Source organism: Rhinolophus sinicus, linkage group LG13 (assembly GCF_036562045.2).
Source record: "Rhinolophus sinicus isolate RSC01 linkage group LG13, ASM3656204v1, whole genome shotgun sequence".
NCBI classification, from domain to species: Eukaryota; Metazoa; Chordata; class Mammalia; order Chiroptera; family Rhinolophidae; genus Rhinolophus; species Rhinolophus sinicus.
In genome coordinates, this window is record NC_133762.1 from 27430214 (window position 1) to 27449859 (window position 19646).

A 19646-nucleotide genomic window follows, 5' to 3' on the forward strand; every position below is an offset into this window, starting at 1 on the left:
TTTTAAATTAATATAATCTATGCATTATATCTTTGTCAGAAAGCGGTCAGGTTTGGACCACATACTAACAGGATGCACCGTTCTTGAAAGGCTGAGAATTCTCAATCTGTTCTCTGCTGAGTGATGTCAGCAAAAGCTGAGCGACCTTGAGAGTTGATTTCAGTGGAGGTGTCTTTACATAATGCTCAGTCGGCAGCAATCCCTGGCCCCTGTGAGGCACTTTCCAATAAACCAGGCTCAGAGACTCTTTGGTGAGCTCATCTACCCTGAGAACACTGGGGAGTCACTGGGGTGGGCAGGACCTTATGAAGGTCACACAATCAGAAAACACCCGAGCCAGGCTTGAACTCATATCTCCTTCTCTGCTCCTTTCACATGGTTTGAAGTGGCAATCTTTTGAGGTCATCTGAGACATTCCATCAACAGAGATTTATCAAGTGCTTCTGCGTGCCAGTTACCTGTGATTCCCGTATGGTTACGTCCAGTGGTCGGTCCTCAGACCTCATCTGACTGGACTGGTCGGTCAGGAGCACAGGATGAGGTGAATGCTCCTTCCTCCTTCACTTGCTTCCCTCAGGTTCTAGGACACCCCTGTCCTGGTTCTCCTCCCGCCTCACAACGTCTTGGCATCTTTGTTGGTTCACTCTCACAGCCAAATGTTCTCACTATGGCGAGCCCCAGGGATTGGCCCTCGGACCTGTCTCTTGTTCCTAGAACTCCCGGTTCTAGGTGATCTCAGGCTGTGTCATACCATCCAGATGCCAACGCCTCTCACGTTTAAGTCCAGCCCAGACTCCCTCCCTTCACCCAATTGCACCCTTGGCATCCAACTACTTGGATGACCAGTGGTTCCTCATCCCCTCACACATCCTACCCTCCTGTTCTTCCCACTGCTGTCCCCACCTCAGCTAGCACCACACTCTGTCCTCCCAGCACTTAGGCCAAAAAATGTTGACGTCATCCATGCCTCTCTCACCCCACACAAACCCTGTCAACTGGACTTTCCAAGGAGATCTGAAACTTGTCCCTTCTCTCCATATCCACAGTCTCTCTACCCTGGTTTGAGCCAGCTTTACCTCAGGCCTGGAATATTCCAACAGCCTTCCCACCGGTCTCCCTCCTTCTGCCCTGCCCCCTGCAGTCTATTTTCAACCCCACAGCCAGAGTTCACCTTTGAGAACATGTCAATCTGTATCTCTTCCCTCCTGAACAGTGATTTCCTGTCTCATTTAGAGGAAAAACCGAGCTCTTTAACAGGCCTTCCTGTTCCTCCTTCCTTGGTGCCCTTTGAACTCACCCACCACTATTTCCTCTCTGGCTCCAAACCTGCCAGCACGGTGAGCTCTTGCTGTTCCTCTCAGGGCGGGGCTCCCCTTCCTTCTACCTTCAGGCCTCTCAGCCTCGTGCTATGGACATTTGGTATTGGATAATTCTGTTGTAGGGTTCGTCCTGTGCAGCATTCCTGACCTCCACCCACTAGCTGCCAGTAGCACCTCCACATCTCCAGAAACTGCCAAATGTCCCCTGGGGGCAAAAATCGCCCAGGTTGGGAACCACTGCCCCACCTGTACTGCTCTCCCGATGCCTTGCCCCTCATCATTTTCAAGTCTTGGCTCAAGGTCACCTTGCATTCACAGCTGTGTAACCCCAGCACTTACAGCACAACCTGGCACATAGTAGGCACTCAGTAAGTGCCTCAGTAAGTCGTTCTTGAGGGAACAAACACCAGGCCTTGTGACAGATGTGTGAGGCGAGGCCTTGGTCTTGAGAGACTTGCATTCTGGGGTGGGCGCTGGGAACAAACACATGATAACATATATGCAGTGACGGGTGGTGATGAGAGCAAGAAATAAAAGTAAAGCAGGTACGTTGGTTTCCTAGGACTGCCGTGACCAAGTACCGCAGACTGGGTGGCTTAAAACAGCAGATTTAGTGTCTCGCAGTTCTGGAGGCTATCGTGTTTTCCTGAAAATAAGACCTAGCCAGATAATCAACTCTAATGCATCATTTGGAACAAAAATTAATATAAGACCCGGTCTTATTTTGCTATAAGACTGGGTATAATACAATACAATACAATACAATACAATACAATACAATACAATACAATACAATACAATACAATACAATACAATACCAGGTCTTATATTAATTTTTACTCCAAAGTACGCATTAGAGCTGATTGTCCGGCTAGGGCTTATTTTCGGGGAAACATGGTAGAAGTCTGAAATCAAGGTTTGGGCAGGTAGGTACACGCTCCTCTGAAACTGGCGGGGGGAATTTGTCCTCACTCCTTCTGGCTTCTGCTGGGTTGCAGCCATCCCTGGCATCGTTTAGTTTGGAGATGCCTCACTCTAATCCTCTGGCTTCACAAGCCCTCCCTGTGTGTCTTTTCACATGTCTTAGGGCTGTAGATGTCCGTCTCTGTGTCCAAATTTCCTATTGGATTAGGGGCCACCCCATGACCCTATTTTAACTTGACTACCTCTGCAAAGACCCTATTTCCAAATAAGGCCACATTCCGAGCTACTTGGGGGGTTAGGACTTCAGTCTTGTGGGGGACACAGTTTAACCCCAACAGCGGGTCTGAGAAATTAGAGGGCGCCGCTTTAGGGAGGGGGTCAGGGAAGTCCTCTCTGAATTGAGCAGAGACGTGAATGAAGAAAGGGTGTGAGTCCTGTGATTTGGGGGTGGGGGGAGCATTCCAGGCAGAGGGAACAGCAAGTACAAAGTGGCATAATCAAGGTACCCAACCTCCCAATGCTGTGATGATTCCGTGACTTAATATCTGGAGAAAGTTAAGAGGCAGGCCTGGCACCCAGTTAGCAGGCAGTTAATATGAGTGTTATTATTGTTTTTGTTATTGTCCATTCTTTTAATAGGCTCTGACTCTGTGTAGGCCTAGCTGCCTTCTGGCGCTGGGGATCCAGAATGAAGAAGTCAGACAGCATCCTGTCTTCCGGCTGCTGTCAGTCTAGTTGGGGGACACCAAGGGACCCCCAAGTCAACAGAGACCAGCATGCGGTGTGACTGTTGATAGTCACAAGCTCACTACGACAGGGCACTGTCACAGAGGGTGACTGCTTGATGCCGCTGGGTATCTTCTCTAGATAAAGCAAGCAGGGAAATGACCTTCAAGCTGAGGGATCTTTCCAGATGAGCATGTTGTTAGGGGAAGTGCATGGAGAAAGATCCAGGGGTCAGGTCAAGATCGATGACCAGGTTGGCACTGGCCATAGGGGACGTGCCCCAAAGGTGAGTCTGGTAACAGCTGCAAGTCACTTCCGGTTAATTAGAAAGAGCACGGATGCTGATCAACTTGGTCTCCAACACCAGACTTCCTTCCCCATCCCTATGGCCATCCCATCCCCACCACCAAGTAAAGAAACCATAGGCGAGAAATATTAGGTTGGTGCAAAAGTAATTGTGGTTTAAAAGGTTAAAAATAATTGCAAAAACCACAATTACTTTTGCAACAACCTAATACAATTCCCCAAGTCAGACTCCAGTGTTCACGTCTGACTTTGGGTCCAGGAGGGAGCAATTAAGAACAGGTACCAGGGAGGCCCCTGTTTACCTGTTGGGCGCCTTGCAAAGAGAGTTCTTTGGTGTGTCCATCGGGTGGCTCCATATTCTCAAAGGGTTCTCTGGGTTGGATTAAACTCCTCTTCTCAAATACCCTAGAAAATCCTTTCCTCCTGGGAATTCATTTATCTCTTAATTATTTCAGGGTGATTTTCCAGCAAATGGGAGGGTATGGTAGGTGTTTAACAAATGCTGAACGCAACTGTGTTGAATCAAGTTCTCTGAAGTCCCCTCTTCCCACCTAGGAAACAAACACTGTGGCTGTTTTGGCATCCCATGGTCATGTTTCTTTCCTTTTGACACTGTATTTTGTTATTTTGCTTCATTTTGGGAGAAAAGCCAGAAATATGACTTAAACCTAATTTCTTTCCCATGTAATTGGGCCTAGAGAGAAAGCACAGGAAGACAGACCTGCTCAAGACCCAGAATGAGAGAGAGGGAGGGGGAGAGGGGGAGAGAGAGAGAGAGAGAGAGAGAGAGAGAGATAGGGAATTTTCTTACTCTGTCATGGAGACCGGCGGGTTTGTATTCACTCATCCCACACATATTTAAGGAGTGCCTACTAAAACACTGTGCTGGGCCCCAGGAGGCCATCATCAAAACCAAAGTCAAGTCCCTGCCCTCCTGTGGGTTACAGTTTATTGCATTCACATCTGATTAGCTTCAAGAAGAGCTTTAACATGAGATGAGAATCCCAAAGACAGGGTACTTTGCTTCTTGGCCACTCAATAGTTATCCTCAGTTTTCCTTTGTAAAATGGGTTCAGCCATCCATGCTGCGTAGCTCAGAGGGTTTATGGAGAGGTCCCCAGGAGATGGCATCTAGGAAAATGGAGTAGAAGGATGGCCACACTCGCTGTTTTTGTTTTTTTGTTTTTAATGGCATCTGTACTGAGTACTACCTAAGAACGGGGTAGATTGTTTTCTTGGAGTCCTTACCACACCCTAAGTGACTGGTGCTGTTATCTCCCTTACCCAGAGGCAGAAATGGGTCAGAAAGGTTGAGTTACTCTTCCTAGGAGGCTCAGGATTCCAAAACAGAAAGGTAACAGAGAAGACATTACCAGGGCAAGATTGATGAGGCCAGAGAGTCAGGCGTGCCAGATTAAATACAGGATGTACTTAGACTAAAACATTGTTTGTTGTTTATCTGAAATTCAAATTTAACTGGGCATCCTGTATTTTTATTTGCTAAACCTAGCCACCCTACATGGGTACTAATGTCAGGTTGGTGGAGACCTGGAGCCCCGGAGGTTGGAGAGCTAGGGGGTGGGTATGAACAATTAGAAGGGGCCAGGATGGGAAGACCCAGAACTCAGGCAATTTCTGCAGCCTCCAGCCCCCAGGGTAACCCACCCCTTCTGCCTGAGGGGGCTTCAGATCCTCAGCTGCTCCTTTGAGATACTCCCGGTGAGTATAAAGTAAGCAGTTTTTAGGCTGACTTGTCCCTGTACCTCAGCTCCTCTGGGCCACTCCCAGTTTGCTTTACATATAAATGACTGTAGCTTCCGTTTGTAACCTGCTTACTTCCAGCGGGCTCCATTTTCCCTGCAGCCTCGTTAAAACTCAGCTTTCCTAATTTGACTTGAAAATGACTCAGGCATCCTCACAGTTGATTCATTCAGCCATTCCCTGTTCAATATTCACCAAATTATTTTTGAGCACCTACTATGTGTCAGGAGATACAGAATTGACCAAACAGACACTAAATAAGTTAATCATAGGAATTTATATCCATTTATTAAACACGTATTAAGTATTAAATGATCATTGCCATAAGCACCATGAGGGCACCATCTAACGGGGATCTGACTTACTGGGAAGTGGGTCCAGGAAGGCTACCTTGAAGAAATGAATTTTGTTATGGGTTTTGAAGGATAGTAAGAGATACCTGATAACAGTGATAGCTAAGTGGTGCCAGACATTGCAACTACACACTTTTACTTCAAGAACTAGTTTAGTCCTGACTACACTCTGGGAGGTGTTATTATCCACATTTTATAGGCCCAGAGAGGTTAATTTACTTGCACAAGGTCACACAGCAGGGAGCGAATGGCAGCATCAGATATGGGCCTCAGCCAGCCTAGTTCAGGGTCTTCCTAGATGGCTAGGGTCTGCCTGGAGACCCTAGCTAAAGTTGAAGAAGGGAATCCTGTAGACACCGTCCTCCCCCCTGCCCCCAAAAGGCTTGGTTAGGCATTTGAGACTGGCCTGAGAACAATAGGAAACCTTTGAAGGGTTTTTGAGGTGGAGGTTGGGGGATGGGGTTGTGTCCTGGTCCAAATTGAAATTTCAAAAGATGCCTCTGGTTGCTGAGGGTGGGGGATGGGAGCAGACTGGGGCCTGGGGGCTGGTGGGAGGCTGTTCCCTTCCTGCCCAGATTAACAGATAATGGTGGCTCTGAGCAAGTCACCAACCCTGCAGAATGGTGCTACGCGGCCGGAATCGACAGTGGAAGACACTCAGAAGGTAAATCCCAGAGGACTCCGGGATGGGAGGTGGGAGAGAGAGAGGTAAAGGGTGACGTCCAGATTTGGGGCTTGTGGAATTGGGGCTTGCGGGAAATACTGGAGGGGGTGAGGTTTGGTCACCTGCAAGCACCTGAGAGCTGAGTTTTGATCAATGGCCCTGTGTTTGGGATTTACTTTTTGTCTTGCCGTGGTTTTTGTTGTTGTTAAATTGGTTCCTGGTCGCCTGAATGTTTCCTGTCTATTACGGTTCCCTGTCTCCATAGTGTTTGTTTCTTGGAATTTTATAGGTTGAGAGGGCTTAGACCTCATTTTTCTCATCAGTGTCTTCCTTTTGCAGATGGGTACATGATTTAATCTCTCTGCACCTCAGTTTTCTCATCTGTAAAATGAGAGTAAGTTAGTACTTGGTTCATAGACTTGTGGGGAGGATTAATTAATATGCAAGATGTGCTCTGAACAGTGTCTGGCCTGGGTAAACTTCTGTAAGTGCAGCTGCTCTTACAAGAAGATGCTCCTGCTGACCTTGTCACGAGGGAGTTGGAGGCCGGGTGGCTGTAGAAGGAAGGTTAAAGCCCACAGACATCATTCCAGTTACTTGGCGAGTGCCTATGAAGCATCCTTTTGTACCAGTAATAAGCAACCTATTTAAAAAATATGGACCGAAGCTCAAGGGATTTACATTCACTCAAATGAATAAACATTGAGAGACTCTCAAATGCCAGACCTACTCTAGATTCTGGGGTTACAACAGTGGGTATGAAAACAAGTTTCCTGCCTTGAACAGCAGATAAAACACCGTACCCGAGAATGTACTAAGTGCTAGGAAGAAAAGGAAACCGCTGTTGTGATATGATGTGATTCTGGGGGGCCTTCCTGGAGGAGGTGACATTTGGTCCTGGGTCTGAAACAGAAGGAGCAAGTGCAAAGGGGTCCATAAGAGGTTTGGCAAGAGACAACTGACACATTTTGAGGCCCCCAAAGTAGGTTAAGGTGGTTGGAGTGCAGTAAACAGTTGAAGGAGAAGATTAGTTGATTCTATTTCTACATATTACTATAGATGAAATTACCACAATTTCACTTTTTAAAAAATTCATATACAAATTGTAACTTTATACAGTTCAACGTAATAAATTGTACAAGAATGTACAAAATCCATATTATGGTTGATATAGTGGAGATCTTGTACAGAAACTACTTTATGTAAGGAGAAAATGCCATTCATTGGGCAAATATTTATTGAGCAACTACTATGCCCTAGGCCTGTGCTGGTCCTGGGCACGCTGGTGAACAGATCTACAAAGTCCCTGCCTTTGTACACAGACCAAAAGTAAGTAAACAAAGAAATAAGGTGCTTATACGTCGTGCCAAGTCCTAGGAAGAAAATAACAGAGTGATATCCCAGAAAATGTAGGGAAGCTGGTATCAGCTGGATAGTTAGGAAAGGCCTCTTGGAAGAGTGGCATTTGTGATAGGACCTGAGTCATGAAAAGGAGCCACCATGTGAATGAATGTGTTCAAGGCGGAGACTGTGGGTGCAGCGGATCTGAGGAAGGAGGCCAATGCTGCTAGAATAGAGGGCAATGGGGAGAAAGCCATTTGAGAGGAGACCAGAGTAAGGACCAGCCTGGACAGGGCTCTGCAGGCCATGTTCAGAGTGACAGGATACTCTTCTGAAAGGGGAGGGTTGCAAAGGTTTTCTGTGAAGGGCCAGATAGTAAATATTTAGGCTCTGAGGGCCATATATCGTCCGTTAGAGCCACTCTGCCCTGCGGTTGTAGACAAAAGCAGGCATAGACAATAAATGAATGAATGCCGGGGGCTGTGTTCCAATCAAACTTTACTATGGACACTGAAATTTGAACTTAATAGAATTTATGCATGGCCTACATTATTTTTATTTATTTATTTTTCCCCCAGCCATTTCCATTTTGAGCTGGAAGGCCAGACATGAACAGGAGGTAGGCGGGTTTGGCCCGTGGGTGGTAGTTCGCAGACTCTGGCTCTAAAGTCCTGGGAAGCCACTGGAGGGTTTTGAGCAGGGGAATGGAAGGATGTGATTTACGATGGGAAGGTCGACGACATGGCTCAATGCCAGAAAGTGGATCTAATCATGTAGCCTGTGAGCGATCGTTGAGTCATTCAACAAACACTACATTCCTATCGTGGTCATGCTGTGGGAGGGGACCCATGATCTGCAGGGCACAGTTCTACACTCTGGGATTTATAACAGCAGGGAGTTTGAGAGCGAGGTACAAACATCTACAACTTTCAAGGGCAAAAGAGAGACACAAAACATAAGTTGCATTGGAAACCAGCAAGGTGGCAGACGAGGTGGTTGGCGTGGCATGAGCCTGGGGGAAACTGGTAGGAGTTCAGGGGAGGGTACTATGGAGGAACTGGGATTTTATCCTGTGTGAGATGAGAAGGCTGTGGATGGTTTTTAAAAATTGTGATAAAATACGCTTAATGTAACATTTACCATTTTCTTTTTTTTTTTTTTTAAAGAATTGCCTTTTTTTTTTTTTTATTTTTTTTATTGGGGCAGGGGAACAGGACTTTTATTGGGGAACAGTGTGTACTTCCAGGCCGTTTTTCCAAGTCAAGTTGTTGTCCTTTCAATCTTAGTTGTGGAGGGTGCCGTTCAGCTTCAAGTTGTTTCCTTTCAGTCTTAGTTGTGGAGGGCGCAGCTCAGCTCCAGGTCCAGTTGCCGTTTCTAGTTGAAGGGGGCACAGCCCACCATCCCTTGCAGGAGTCAACCAGCAACCTTGTGGTTGAGAGGATGCGCTCCAACCAACTGAGCCATCCGGGAGGCAGGTGCCGTGTTCAATCTTAGTTGCAGGGGGCGGAGCCCACCATCCCTTGCGGGACTCGAGGAATTGAACTGGCAACCTTGTGGTTGAGAGCCCACTGGCCCATGTGGGAATCGAACCGGCAGCCTTTGGAGTTAGGAGCATGGAGCTCTAACCGCCTGAGCCACCGGGCCGGCCCACATTTACCATTTTCACGATGTAAAAGCGTACAATCCAGTGGCATTTAGAATATTCACAATGTTGTGCAACCGTCAGTATCTAGTTCCGGAACTTTCTCCTCACCCCAATAGCGAAAACCCTGTATCCATGAAGCACTTACTCCTCATCCTCACCTCCCCTCTCCAACCCCAAGCAACCACCAATCTACTTTCTCTCTCGATGGATTTGTCTATTCTGGTTATTTCCTATAAACAGGATCATACAACATGTGGGTTTTTGTGCCTGGCTTCTTTCACTTGAGCATGATGTTCTCAAGTTCAAGCACGTTGTAGCATGTATCAGGACTCCATTCCTTTTTATAGCCGAGTAATATTCCATTGTGTGAATAGACCGCTTTTTGTTTATCCATTCATCCCTTGACAGACAATTCGGTGATTTCCACCTTTTGGCATCTGTGAATAGCACTGCCCAGAGAAGGTGTTGAGCAGGCCGGTGACATCTTGTTAACAGGATCCTTCTGGCTGTTGTGTGGGAAAGAGCCCAGAGAGGCCAGGAGGGGAGGTGGGAGAGAGTTAGAAGACAAGCCTTAGCCTGACCACCCGTGCAATCCCCTCAGAGATAATATGCGCTTTAGCAGAATGCCCAGGTGATTGTGAGTGAAGGAGGATGGAGGATTGGGAACCATTGGGGAGACGGCTGTAGCCGTTCAATGGGTGAGCAGGGGCAGGGGCGCCAATGGAAGGGGATGGGGTGATGAACAGAAGAGCCATGTTCAGAATACACGTGGAGGGCAGGTCCCCCAGGCTTGCTGATGGTTTGGATGAGGGCTGTGAGTGAAAGTGGGGAGTCGAGGGTGCAAGTTTGAAGCCACCAGCTGAAGGGCGATTCTGTTGGCCAGGATGGGAGACCTGCAGAGCTGGTTTAAAGAAGTTGAGAAGGTGGGTTTGCCCTGCCCAGAGGTCCTAGTAGCCCCCCACGCTGAGAAGTCACCTAGGCAGGGGTTGTGTGCCCGGATGTTGTAGAAAGAAGTCAGGAGCCAAGGAATGTCCCAGGTGAGAAATCAGGAAAGATATTCTGGACATGAGGTGGCACTGGGACTTGAAGGGTGGGTGTTATTCCAGCAAGGGATACAGGGAGGGACAACAAACCATGGTGGGTCACACTAGGGAACAGGTGAGCCATGCAGCTTCGTGGAAAAATGGGGGTGAGGTGGGAAAGGCAGGTAGGGAGTCAGATAAAGGGGTCCTGATTTGTGGTGGTGGGGGGTTCAGGGTTGCATTTAATTAGTGGAGAATTGCTGAAGGTTTTCTGAAAACAGCAGTGAAAGTGATCGTAGCCAACATTTGTTTTGAATGCTTTTGTTTCTGGTAGGCGTTTTTCAAAGCCATTCATTCATTTATTCTGTAGTACAACCTTATGAGATAGAAAGTAGTATTCCTATTTTGTAGGTGGAGAGTCAGGTATAGAGTCATGGAAATTATTTGGCCTTTTGCAGCTAAGCAGTGGCAGACATAGTCCCGATTAACTTTGGTCCTGAGTGTACGTGTGCTTGATTAGCATTCCATGGGGCTCTCATTTGGGGAAGAATCAAAGACTGAGTGCACTAGATGTGGAGGAGGGGCACTAGAAAGATAAAGAACATTCTGGAATATTTTGAATCTGAGTAATGGAAAGATGGTGGAGGAAAACAGTGAGCTTGTTTTTGACTACATCCATGCTCAGATCCTCTGCCCCTCATTCACTGGCCTTTTAAGGGGAACTTTTTGTTTGTTTGTTTCTCTGAAACACCAAGCTACCAAGCCCAAGTCTGCTCAGGGCCTTTGTCTGTGGTATTCCCTCCACCTGGAAGGCTCCATCTGCTTCAGCTCAAATGTCATACAGCCTTATTGGAACCCTTCCTCCACCTGTCTAAAGCAGCCCCCCCCCCATCCTATCACACCTCTATATTTTCACCCTGTTTTGTTTGTCTACATAGCATTGATCTCAGTTTGATATTTTATCTTATTTATGTATGTTTTTAATTGCTTATTACTTCCTCTGCTCAGCTGTCAGCTCCTTGAAAGCAGGAGCAACAGACAGTAAGTCTGGCTCTTAGAGGAAGAAGAGGTACTCCATACATATCTGTGGACTGTCTGATTAACAGTAAGAAAATGCCCGCCCAGGGGTTAGATGCATAGATCTGGGGCTCCCGGGAGAGGCTAGACCTGGGTCGTTAGCTTTGGAATCTGCTGTGGATGGAATTCTTGCATGGAAAGGTTGCAAGGAAAGAAAAAAACATCCAACATTTCTTGAGCAGGTACTACTCTGTGCCTGTGTTAAATAATCCTCACATCCCCACTTCACAGACATGGAAACTGAGGCACAGATAGGTTAAATCACTTGCTTAAGTTCCCTAGGTAGTAAGAGAGGAAGCTTGGTATGGGCTGCCTGCCCTTCTCCAGCAGGCTGCTGGCTCCAGAGCCCAGATGAGGAGGACCTAGGCCAGAAGAACAGAGCAGGGCAGTTAGAGTTGGAGTTGCTGGGCCGGGGACTGTTCTGGAAGCTCAGAAGTGTCCAGCGTCAAATGTTAGCAAGAGGTCCAGGAACAGTGAACCCAATACTAACTAGCTTGTTGAAGTTGATTCTTGCAGGTCAGTGATGACTTCTTTGTCTTTTAAAAAAATTACTGTTCAAAAATAATTTATTTCAGACAGCTACATACAAATATAAAGTGAACACATCAGAGATTTTATCTAACTGGTGACATGCTATGACTGATTCACAGGTGGATTCAAAGTACTGCACATATGAGGCGAGCTGACATGAATTTACAAATAGATGTGAAAACTGGCAAAACTCAATATCCACAAGTCAATAATCCACTGTATTTCAGGGAACTACATTTGCATTGCTACGGCCATCTTTGCACTTGGGCTTTTACTCGGAGTGAGGGGGGAGCTATTTGGTGGATGTTGAGCAGAGGAGAGGGATAAGATCTGACTTGTTTTAAAAGGATCACTGGATGCCTCTGAGAGAGAGAGAGAGAGAGAGAGAGAGAGAGACTGTACACTTGCATAAGCATTGACAAGGGCAGAAGCAGAAGGCTCAGGCAGGAGGCTACTGCGCCCATCCAGGTGGGGGATGATGTTTTGAGCTCTAATACATGTCAGGCACAGTGTTAGACGCCGCGAGCACAAAGGTGAAGAATTCAGACAAGCTTTTTGCCTTGCTGAAGCTCTCAGTCTAATGCAGGGTTTCTCAGCCTTGGCACTGATAACATTGCGGGCTGGCTAGTTCTCTGTTGGGGGTGGGGGGGCTGTCCTATGCTTTGTCAGGTGCTTAGCCGCATCTCTGGCCTCTACTCTGGATGCCAGTAGCAACACCTTCCTCCTGATGTGACAACCAGAAATGTCTCCAGATATGGCCACTGGTCTAGTGGGAGAGAGAAACAAACAGAGCAAATAAATGTGTTCTTCTTTCCATAATGGTAATTGCTAGGGAGTAAAAAGAGCAAGGAAGCCGAGATTTGAATCATCTTCCTTTTGATTTTCATTTTCTTCCTGCACCTCTTCCATCTCTCCCCACCCACACTGGGCCCATCTGCCTGATGGTCATGTACCATCCCCCACTGCCCTCCATTTGCCTAATCCTGCCAGTCCCTCCTAGAAAGAAGTGGGAAAAAAAAAAACAAAGAAAGAAAGAAAGACCTTCCCGAGGACACATCTCCAAGGGAGGGAGTCCTCATGCCTGTCTGTGGCCGGAACATGACTGCGTGCTCTGAAGGTGAGCCCTTCTGTCACCATGCCTGAAGTTGGCCTCCGTTCCAATTGGCCAAAAAGGAACAAAACAAGATATTTAAAACACTTCCCTGCCTCAATCCTGTCCGTTTCACATAACGGACCAAGAGGCCTGCTGCTAGCTTCAGGCAGATAACTCCAAGTGTGCTTATTTTCATAGGCAGCCGAACAGGCTATCTCGGGACGCAGCTTGCCGAGGCCGCGCCCGCTGCTGCTCTTCTGGCGGCAGGCCAACCGGAGTGGAGGGCCATTTCGTCAGGGCCAGGCCTCGGCTGGTTAAGGTGCCTGGGGAAGGGAGCTGGGGCCAGCCCTTCCTCTCCTTGGAGACCAGCTTTATCACCGTGACTTTCTGCCTGGCTTCTTTCAGCCTCATTCTGTCCCCCAATTTTCTCTGTCCCCTGGGAATATTAAGAGAGACATGTTTTAATCTATTTTTATTATTAGCTCATTGCTTATTAATATCACCAGGGAACCTGCTTGTTTAGGCCTGTGCTGGCTTTTCTATCCAGAGGCACAGTGGTTGGATTTTTTTTCCTTCCTGTTCATCTGAGCCAAGGTTTCCCTACCTTGGCACAAAGGGACGGTTTGGGTCAAATAATTCTCTGTTGCGGGGGTTGTGTGTGTCTGTGTGCGTGTGGTGTCTGTACTGTGCACTGTTGGGTAGGATGTTTAGCAGCCTCCCAGGTCTCCACCCACTAGATGCCAGTAACACCTTTCCCCCAAATGGTGACAACCCAAAGGTCTCCAGACATTGCCACAGAGCCCCTGGGGGGCAAAACCACCCCTGGTTGAGAACCACAGATTTCAAGGAATATAAAAAAAACCCTGATTTTAGAGAAAGTTTCCCCCTGACCTCTTGCTGGAGGTTTGTAGGGAGAGAGGAGCTTTCTCTGAGCCTTGGAAGGAGTCTAATTTAAAATTCTCCCAGCTCCATCATTCAGGACTTAAAGCTCTTTCTCAAAGGAATTGACCTTCTAAATGGAAAACACAGATCACGCTTCTCTTTTGTTTCCTCCTTTAGAGGCAAGTGAAGATACAGGGTTTAAAGATGTGGAGCCATGACTGCGTTGGAAGTCTGGTGTCTGGCACTTGCCAGCTGTGTGACCTTGGACAGCTCACTTCCCCTCTCTGGGCTCAGTTCCAGGTCTCTAACAATGCTCTCTATCTCCTGATGAAGTCAGCCTGTGCAAAGCGCTGATTTAGCATAGTGCCTGGTCCACGGTGAGCATGCAGTAGAGGGCCTATTCTGTGCAGGGGGAAGTTTTGAGAAGGGCCACTGAACGATCTCTAGATTGAGGCCAGCAACTTGGGTTTCTTTATTCCCTCTTATCAGCCACATTCCATCAAGCCCTTAGTGGGCCTGCTCTCGGCTTCCTTTTCCATCCGTGTTCCTCCCAGGATTCCATCTGCCACCATACCTTTGTCTCTGTCCCCAGCCGAATTTCTGTTTCCCAGATAACCTCAGACCTACCCGAATACCAACAGCATTCCTCAAACAGAGCAGAGCTGCCAGAATAAGCTTGCAGCTTCCTGCTCTTTGCCCCAGAAAACATTTCAAGTGATCAAGTGATCAGAGAGAGGGCGGGAGGGAGGGGGAGGATGCTGCAGCTGCTTATGCAACCAGCTTTAATCCCGGGTTAAAATCCACCACACGAACCGTGGCATATTTCATTTCCTCATTGGGTCGTGAAGTTAGCTGCACGCAAATTCCGTCACAAACTCAGTCATGTCTGTTCCCGCAAAAGCAGCACCTGGGGAGACAAACAATGTTCCTTATGGGATGGTGGTGGAGGGCTGCGGAGGAGGGAGACCTGTCTGATTAGGTCTGGCCTTGCCTCTTGTCCCCTACTTGGTCTCCCTCTAAAGGCTTCCACCCACAGGAAGAGGCGGTCCCTCCCTTCTGGTGAGGCCTGTTGTCCTGAGTGCTGGTGCTGTGGCCGTGGAGGTGTCTCTTCATCTTGGCCTCTTCAGCCTAAAATACAGCAGCAACAAGGTCCCCTCCCTTTTCATAAAGCGCCGGCCCAGCCCCGGCAGTACAGTGTGTGTGGATTCCTGGCTTGTTCCTGTTTGATGGAAGATTCCCAGCCAGGAAGAATTTATGTACATGCAGTGGGGGTGTGCATCTGTTGTCCATGTGGGGTGGGGGGAGAGCAGGCCATCAGCTCCATGTTTTCTTTGTGGGAACGAATGAATGGTGTGGGACCAGAAAGCCCACGGGTCCTAATTTTAGGAGGAGAGGGGAGACTTTATTGGGCCATAGTTTTTTACCTCCTGGCATATGGCTGCCTCACCTCTGGAAGCTTTCTCCAACCTCTAAAGAATGGTGTTTATTTAGCTTCTGTTGTTCCAGCTTGCTGTTTTTTAAAAAAATCTTAATTAAGCACCTCGTCTTAAAAAAAAAAAAAAAAAGAAAAGAAAAAGAAAAGAAAAATCAACTATGGACATTTGGAGATCCTTTTGGATTTGCTTTTTGTTTCTCAGGGTACAGACCAACTACAAAGGCAGCTTTCGGGAGGAAACAGGCAAAGACCTCCTAATACTATTGAAATGGGTGAAATTATAAGCCGTTCTGAAAAACTAGTTAATATTTTACTGGGGAGCAGTGCCAGAGATGGGGGTGTGGGGGGCTGCCAAGTGTAGAGCTGTGTGTGAAATAGCTGTTCCATCTGCCTTAGGGGACGAAAAGAAGCAGTACTCTGTGGAAATAAATTTAAGCAAGAATCCTTTTAAAGCTCATGAGATTTGTCTGCCCACCGAGGGCCCAGCTCCCCAAGCACATACATACAGGCATGATTGTGGCAGGAAGGGCTAAGCAGTGGGTGTAGGCCTGACTAATAATGGGGGTTCTTGTTTCCTTGCTGAGTTTGACATCTTTCTTTCTCCCTCTGGATTTAAATGGCTTCTCAGACTGAGAGGCACTGCCTGTGCCCTGGATTCAGAAGGTACACGCCTCCTTGGGAAGCAAAGGCGAGAGACAGCGGCTCACTCTCTCTCTTTCTGCATCTGCCGGGAGAGCTGCAGCTGGTATTTTTCCACAGGCCTTTTCTGCGATCTCAGGGCCTAGTCTTTCCCAGCCAGGCCCAGAGTCCGAGAGAGGGTTAATAGGCAGGAAGCTGAAGGCATCGCAGACTAATACGGAAGTCAGATTTTTGTTTAACTGACAGGTTTAGCAGGCCTCAGCAGTGGGGGAGGGGGCCGGGAGGGGAAGGGAAGTTTGTAGATCTAGCCATGTGGCCTGCTAGGAGTGCACTTGGCTTTTCTTAGGGTAAGGACTGAGAGGGCCCCCCCACCCCCTGGCATCCTGGCAGGGAGGCAGGAACCCATTTTGGTTTTCCTTTGAGTACTGGCTGAAGGGGGTGGGTGAGAGGATGTATTCTCTGCGGGGAAAATGGCTCTCTGGCCTGCTTTTCCAGGAGGCATTTTGACAATGACTATGCAAACTTGACCACTCTGTTCCCCTCCTCCCCTAAGCAGCCTGAATCCTCTGTCCTCTGAGAAGCCACAGCTGCTCTTTAGCGATTTTTGGGGGCTTGCCTGTCCTGTTTGTCCCCAACTCCTGAAAGGCCTGCCTCAAGCTCCTTTCTCCTGCCCCCTTGGCTCTTTTCCTGACGCTCCCCCTCCTCAGCTTCACTCCCCACCCTCCGGGGGGAACCATCGACTGGATTGTTCTAGAAAAGGGCCAGCCTTCCTCCTAGCAGAGAGCCGCTTCTGTGGGGGCAGGTGAGGGTGAGCCCTTTCAGCTCACCCCAAAAACTCTCTTTCCAGTGGCATCCAGGCCTCAGGCTTTGCTGGGGCAGGTCAGGCTGGCTGCACTGGTTTGCCCGTACAGGGAAATCTAGCCAGGGTGTGGGAGAAGTGCGTGTGGGGGCCCCTTTCCCAAGTTTTTCTTGCTGCAAAAGGCCTAGCTTAGCCTGTCTTTTTCTATGCACAGGATGGCTCTTGCTCACCAGAGCCTCACAAAGATAATCGCTCAGGAAGTGTTTCAGCCAATCCCGGGCCGCCTTACACTCCGATTTGCCGGGCCAGCCAATCGGGGATGAGCTCTTATTAGGCGGCCAGATCATCAAGCCGAAGTGCCAAACCCTTTTTCTGTGAGAACTAGGAGCCTGTCCTCCATGTTTTATAAGTATTGACATTACACAGTGTTAACAATGCATCCACAGAGGTAAGCTCGACTTTTTAACCATCTTTTCTCCCCCTCCCTCTGAGACATCCGAATTGTGGGCGAGCAGTGTGATTTCTCTGTGGCTGGCTGTGCCACACTCACCCCCACAGCACTTAGGTTAACTTGGAACTGTTTAGAGAGAATTTTTTTGCTTTCTTGGGTCACATGGCTAAGTAGCCATTAGCCATAGCCTGATTTTGCAAACTGGCAAGGGCCTGGCACACCTTTTCTTCCACCAGGACATGGTGTTTCTGGAATAGTTTGAAGCTAGATCCTGGTATGCCAAAAAAGAAGCTTTTTTTTTTTTTTTTCCTCCTCTTTCTCTCTCTCTCTCTCTCTGAGCAGTTTCCCCCCCTGCACTATTGTCTTCTCTGGTGTCACATGCCTGCTGGGGGAAGAAAATGGAAGGTGAGCAAGCAGGCTCCTCTCTAAGGAGAGCTCATGGCAGACAGCAAAGCAGGCAAGTTTTCCTCTCCAAGGAGGTTCTGGGAAGGCTGGACTAAGTTCTGACCAGAGAGGACGTGTGTTTTAAACAGAACCAAGCCCTCAGCAGAGCAGTGCTAAGGAGAGCTCCTAGCTCCTGGGGCCTAGGTGGGTGGTGGTGTCTCTACATGGTCTTTTTTCTCCCAACAGGGTTTCTTCACTTGAAACTACATTGTTCAGCCTTTTTTCCTGACTTCTGTTGCTACAGAATGTTCTTCTGCAAGCCAGCCTACAGCCAGCAAATGTTTCTGAAAGTGTTTTCTAGGCTTTGGAGGAAGTTTTTGGAGTAGGGATGGGGATTGAGGGGGGCGTGGGGGGTGGGATGTTGGACAACATCCTGCAATAAATCTGTGAGGACTCTTTGAATCCCTTAGCTTTCTATTCTTGCATGATTTTCAATGAACTAATGTATCTTTGATCCTTGTTTTCTTTTTCCTTTCCCTTTTTTTTACATTGTATCATCTTCTGCCCTCCTGTGTGATAGAGTGCAGAGGAAATAAAATCATGTGTGTGGCTCATGACAGCATTCCCTATTCAGTTGTTGTGTTGTTGTTGTGTGTGTTTTTAATAATCCCATGTAACTGTTTAAAAAAATTTCCTTTTTGATCAAGTCCCAAATCTGCCAGCCTGTTCTCTCTTCTTAACTGTGGAAAAATGAGACGGTTGCTTGAACATGTTGGGTAAGTAAAGCGATCCATTTCCTCTGTGACCACGTATAAAGAGTTTGGTGAACATTTGGGGCCTGTTTGTAACAGGGGGTCTTGGCTACAGCAGTGGAGGGCTTTTCCTTAGCAGGAACCAAATAAGGGCTTTTTAATAGTGTCTTGATTTTAGGTGACTGTGTGAATCAACTGTTTTTCCTGAGAACCTGCAGCTAGGATTGAAGATTACACTTCCTGTTAACCCTCAGACAGGGGAGAAATGTGCAGTTCATTGTAACTTGACTTGGAGACCTTTAATTGGGTTTGTTTGGATATTAGAACTCTGGGTAGGTGATCTGCTTGTGAAATGTAAGAAAGTGCTTGGTCTTAGAATCACAGAACCTTAAGCCGTGGTGGGGCAGGAGCTGGTGGTGGTGGTGGTGGTGGTGGTGGTGGTGGTGGTGGTGTGTGGGGGTGGTGGTGTCAGTACTTAGGTTTTGGGAGACTGACATGGATTGCAAAATCCCACCCACCAGCAGCAAACTTGGTTTGATTTAGGACTCACTGAACAACAGATTCGGCCTTTTTCCAAGGCAGACCCACACACATCTGTATGCACGCTTGCCTTTACTTATGATTTATTTCTCACTTTTTACATTTCCCCTGATCTCTTAATGCTGCAGTTAGGACTTAAGAGTGAAAAAAAGTGGGCTCTTGTTTAGTGTTAGCTTCAGAATTTCCCTAGAAGTTCACTGCATCAATTTCCAGCCTGGAGACCAATCCAGCATGACTGTAAATGCTGGAAATAGATGCAGTTGCTGTGTTATGCCAACTTTATGGAGTCAATAATCTTTCTTTTCTTCTTTTAGTGACAATCTACCCACCTTTTAGCACCAATGGGAAAAAGGCTCATTTAATAACGATAAAGGTACCAAATTCAAGAAAAGTCTGTGTAGGGCCAGTGTCTTAGAGTAAAAGGGCAGGCAGTTAATGATGTTTTATATACTTAAAACACTTGTGCCCCACACAAGTAAGTTCAGACACTTAGCTATTTTCTTTGTTCCTATCTCCTGACTGTAAATGGAAATTACATATTGAGGTTCTTGTGGCCTCCTCAGAAGCAATATCTAATCACAAGACTCCTGGTTTGGTGCCTTCAACGTTTGCATAATGGTGTGTTTGTTGGGCTGGAAGGAAACTGAAGGGCAAGGCGTTTGTCCTTTAAAAGCTTGCATTAAAATGGCTCCCACAGGTTTGCAAAGCCAAGATCTGTTTTCAGATGTGCAGCTCCTGCGGGTTCCTAGCCCTGGACCAACCTAGCCATTTTCCTCGGGTACTGTGGCCACCACTAAGCATGAGTCTGTAAAAAGTTAATTGCTTTCAAAGTCGCATTATTTTCCAATTTTCACTAAGGGGGAAAAATTAAATGTCTGCATTGCAGCAGGACTAGGTAGGGACAGCAGTGCTGGCTCACAGAGCAAGCCCAATGGGCTTCCTCTCTCCAGCTTTTGAACCAATAGACTTGGAGGAAAGGTTACAGATTGACAATTGCAGTGG

The 19646-nt window shown here is 47.5% G+C and overlaps 1 protein-coding gene across 21 annotated transcripts in view; it reads left to right on the forward strand.

The window, feature by feature from the left end:
• Positions 1-15921: 15921 nt before the first annotated feature.
• ZMYND8 (zinc finger MYND-type containing 8) overlaps positions 15922-19646 on the forward strand; it is a 110076-nt gene continuing 106351 nt past the window's right edge. For 5 of the 21 annotated variants that reach the window (XM_019749647.2, XM_019749664.2, XM_019749656.2 and 2 more), the window contains exons 1-2: positions 15928-16065; positions 16732-16965. In XM_019749647.2, coding sequence (XP_019605206.1) covers positions 16952-16965 — 14 coding nt within the window. In that variant the 5' untranslated portion in view covers positions 15928-16065; positions 16732-16951. Of the gene's footprint in view, positions 16066-16731; positions 16966-17310; positions 17426-17598; positions 17735-18059; positions 18129-19646 lie in introns of those variants that run through there. The other 16 variants (XM_074318074.1, XM_074318076.1, XM_074318077.1 and 13 more) reach the window with 10 other exon arrangements.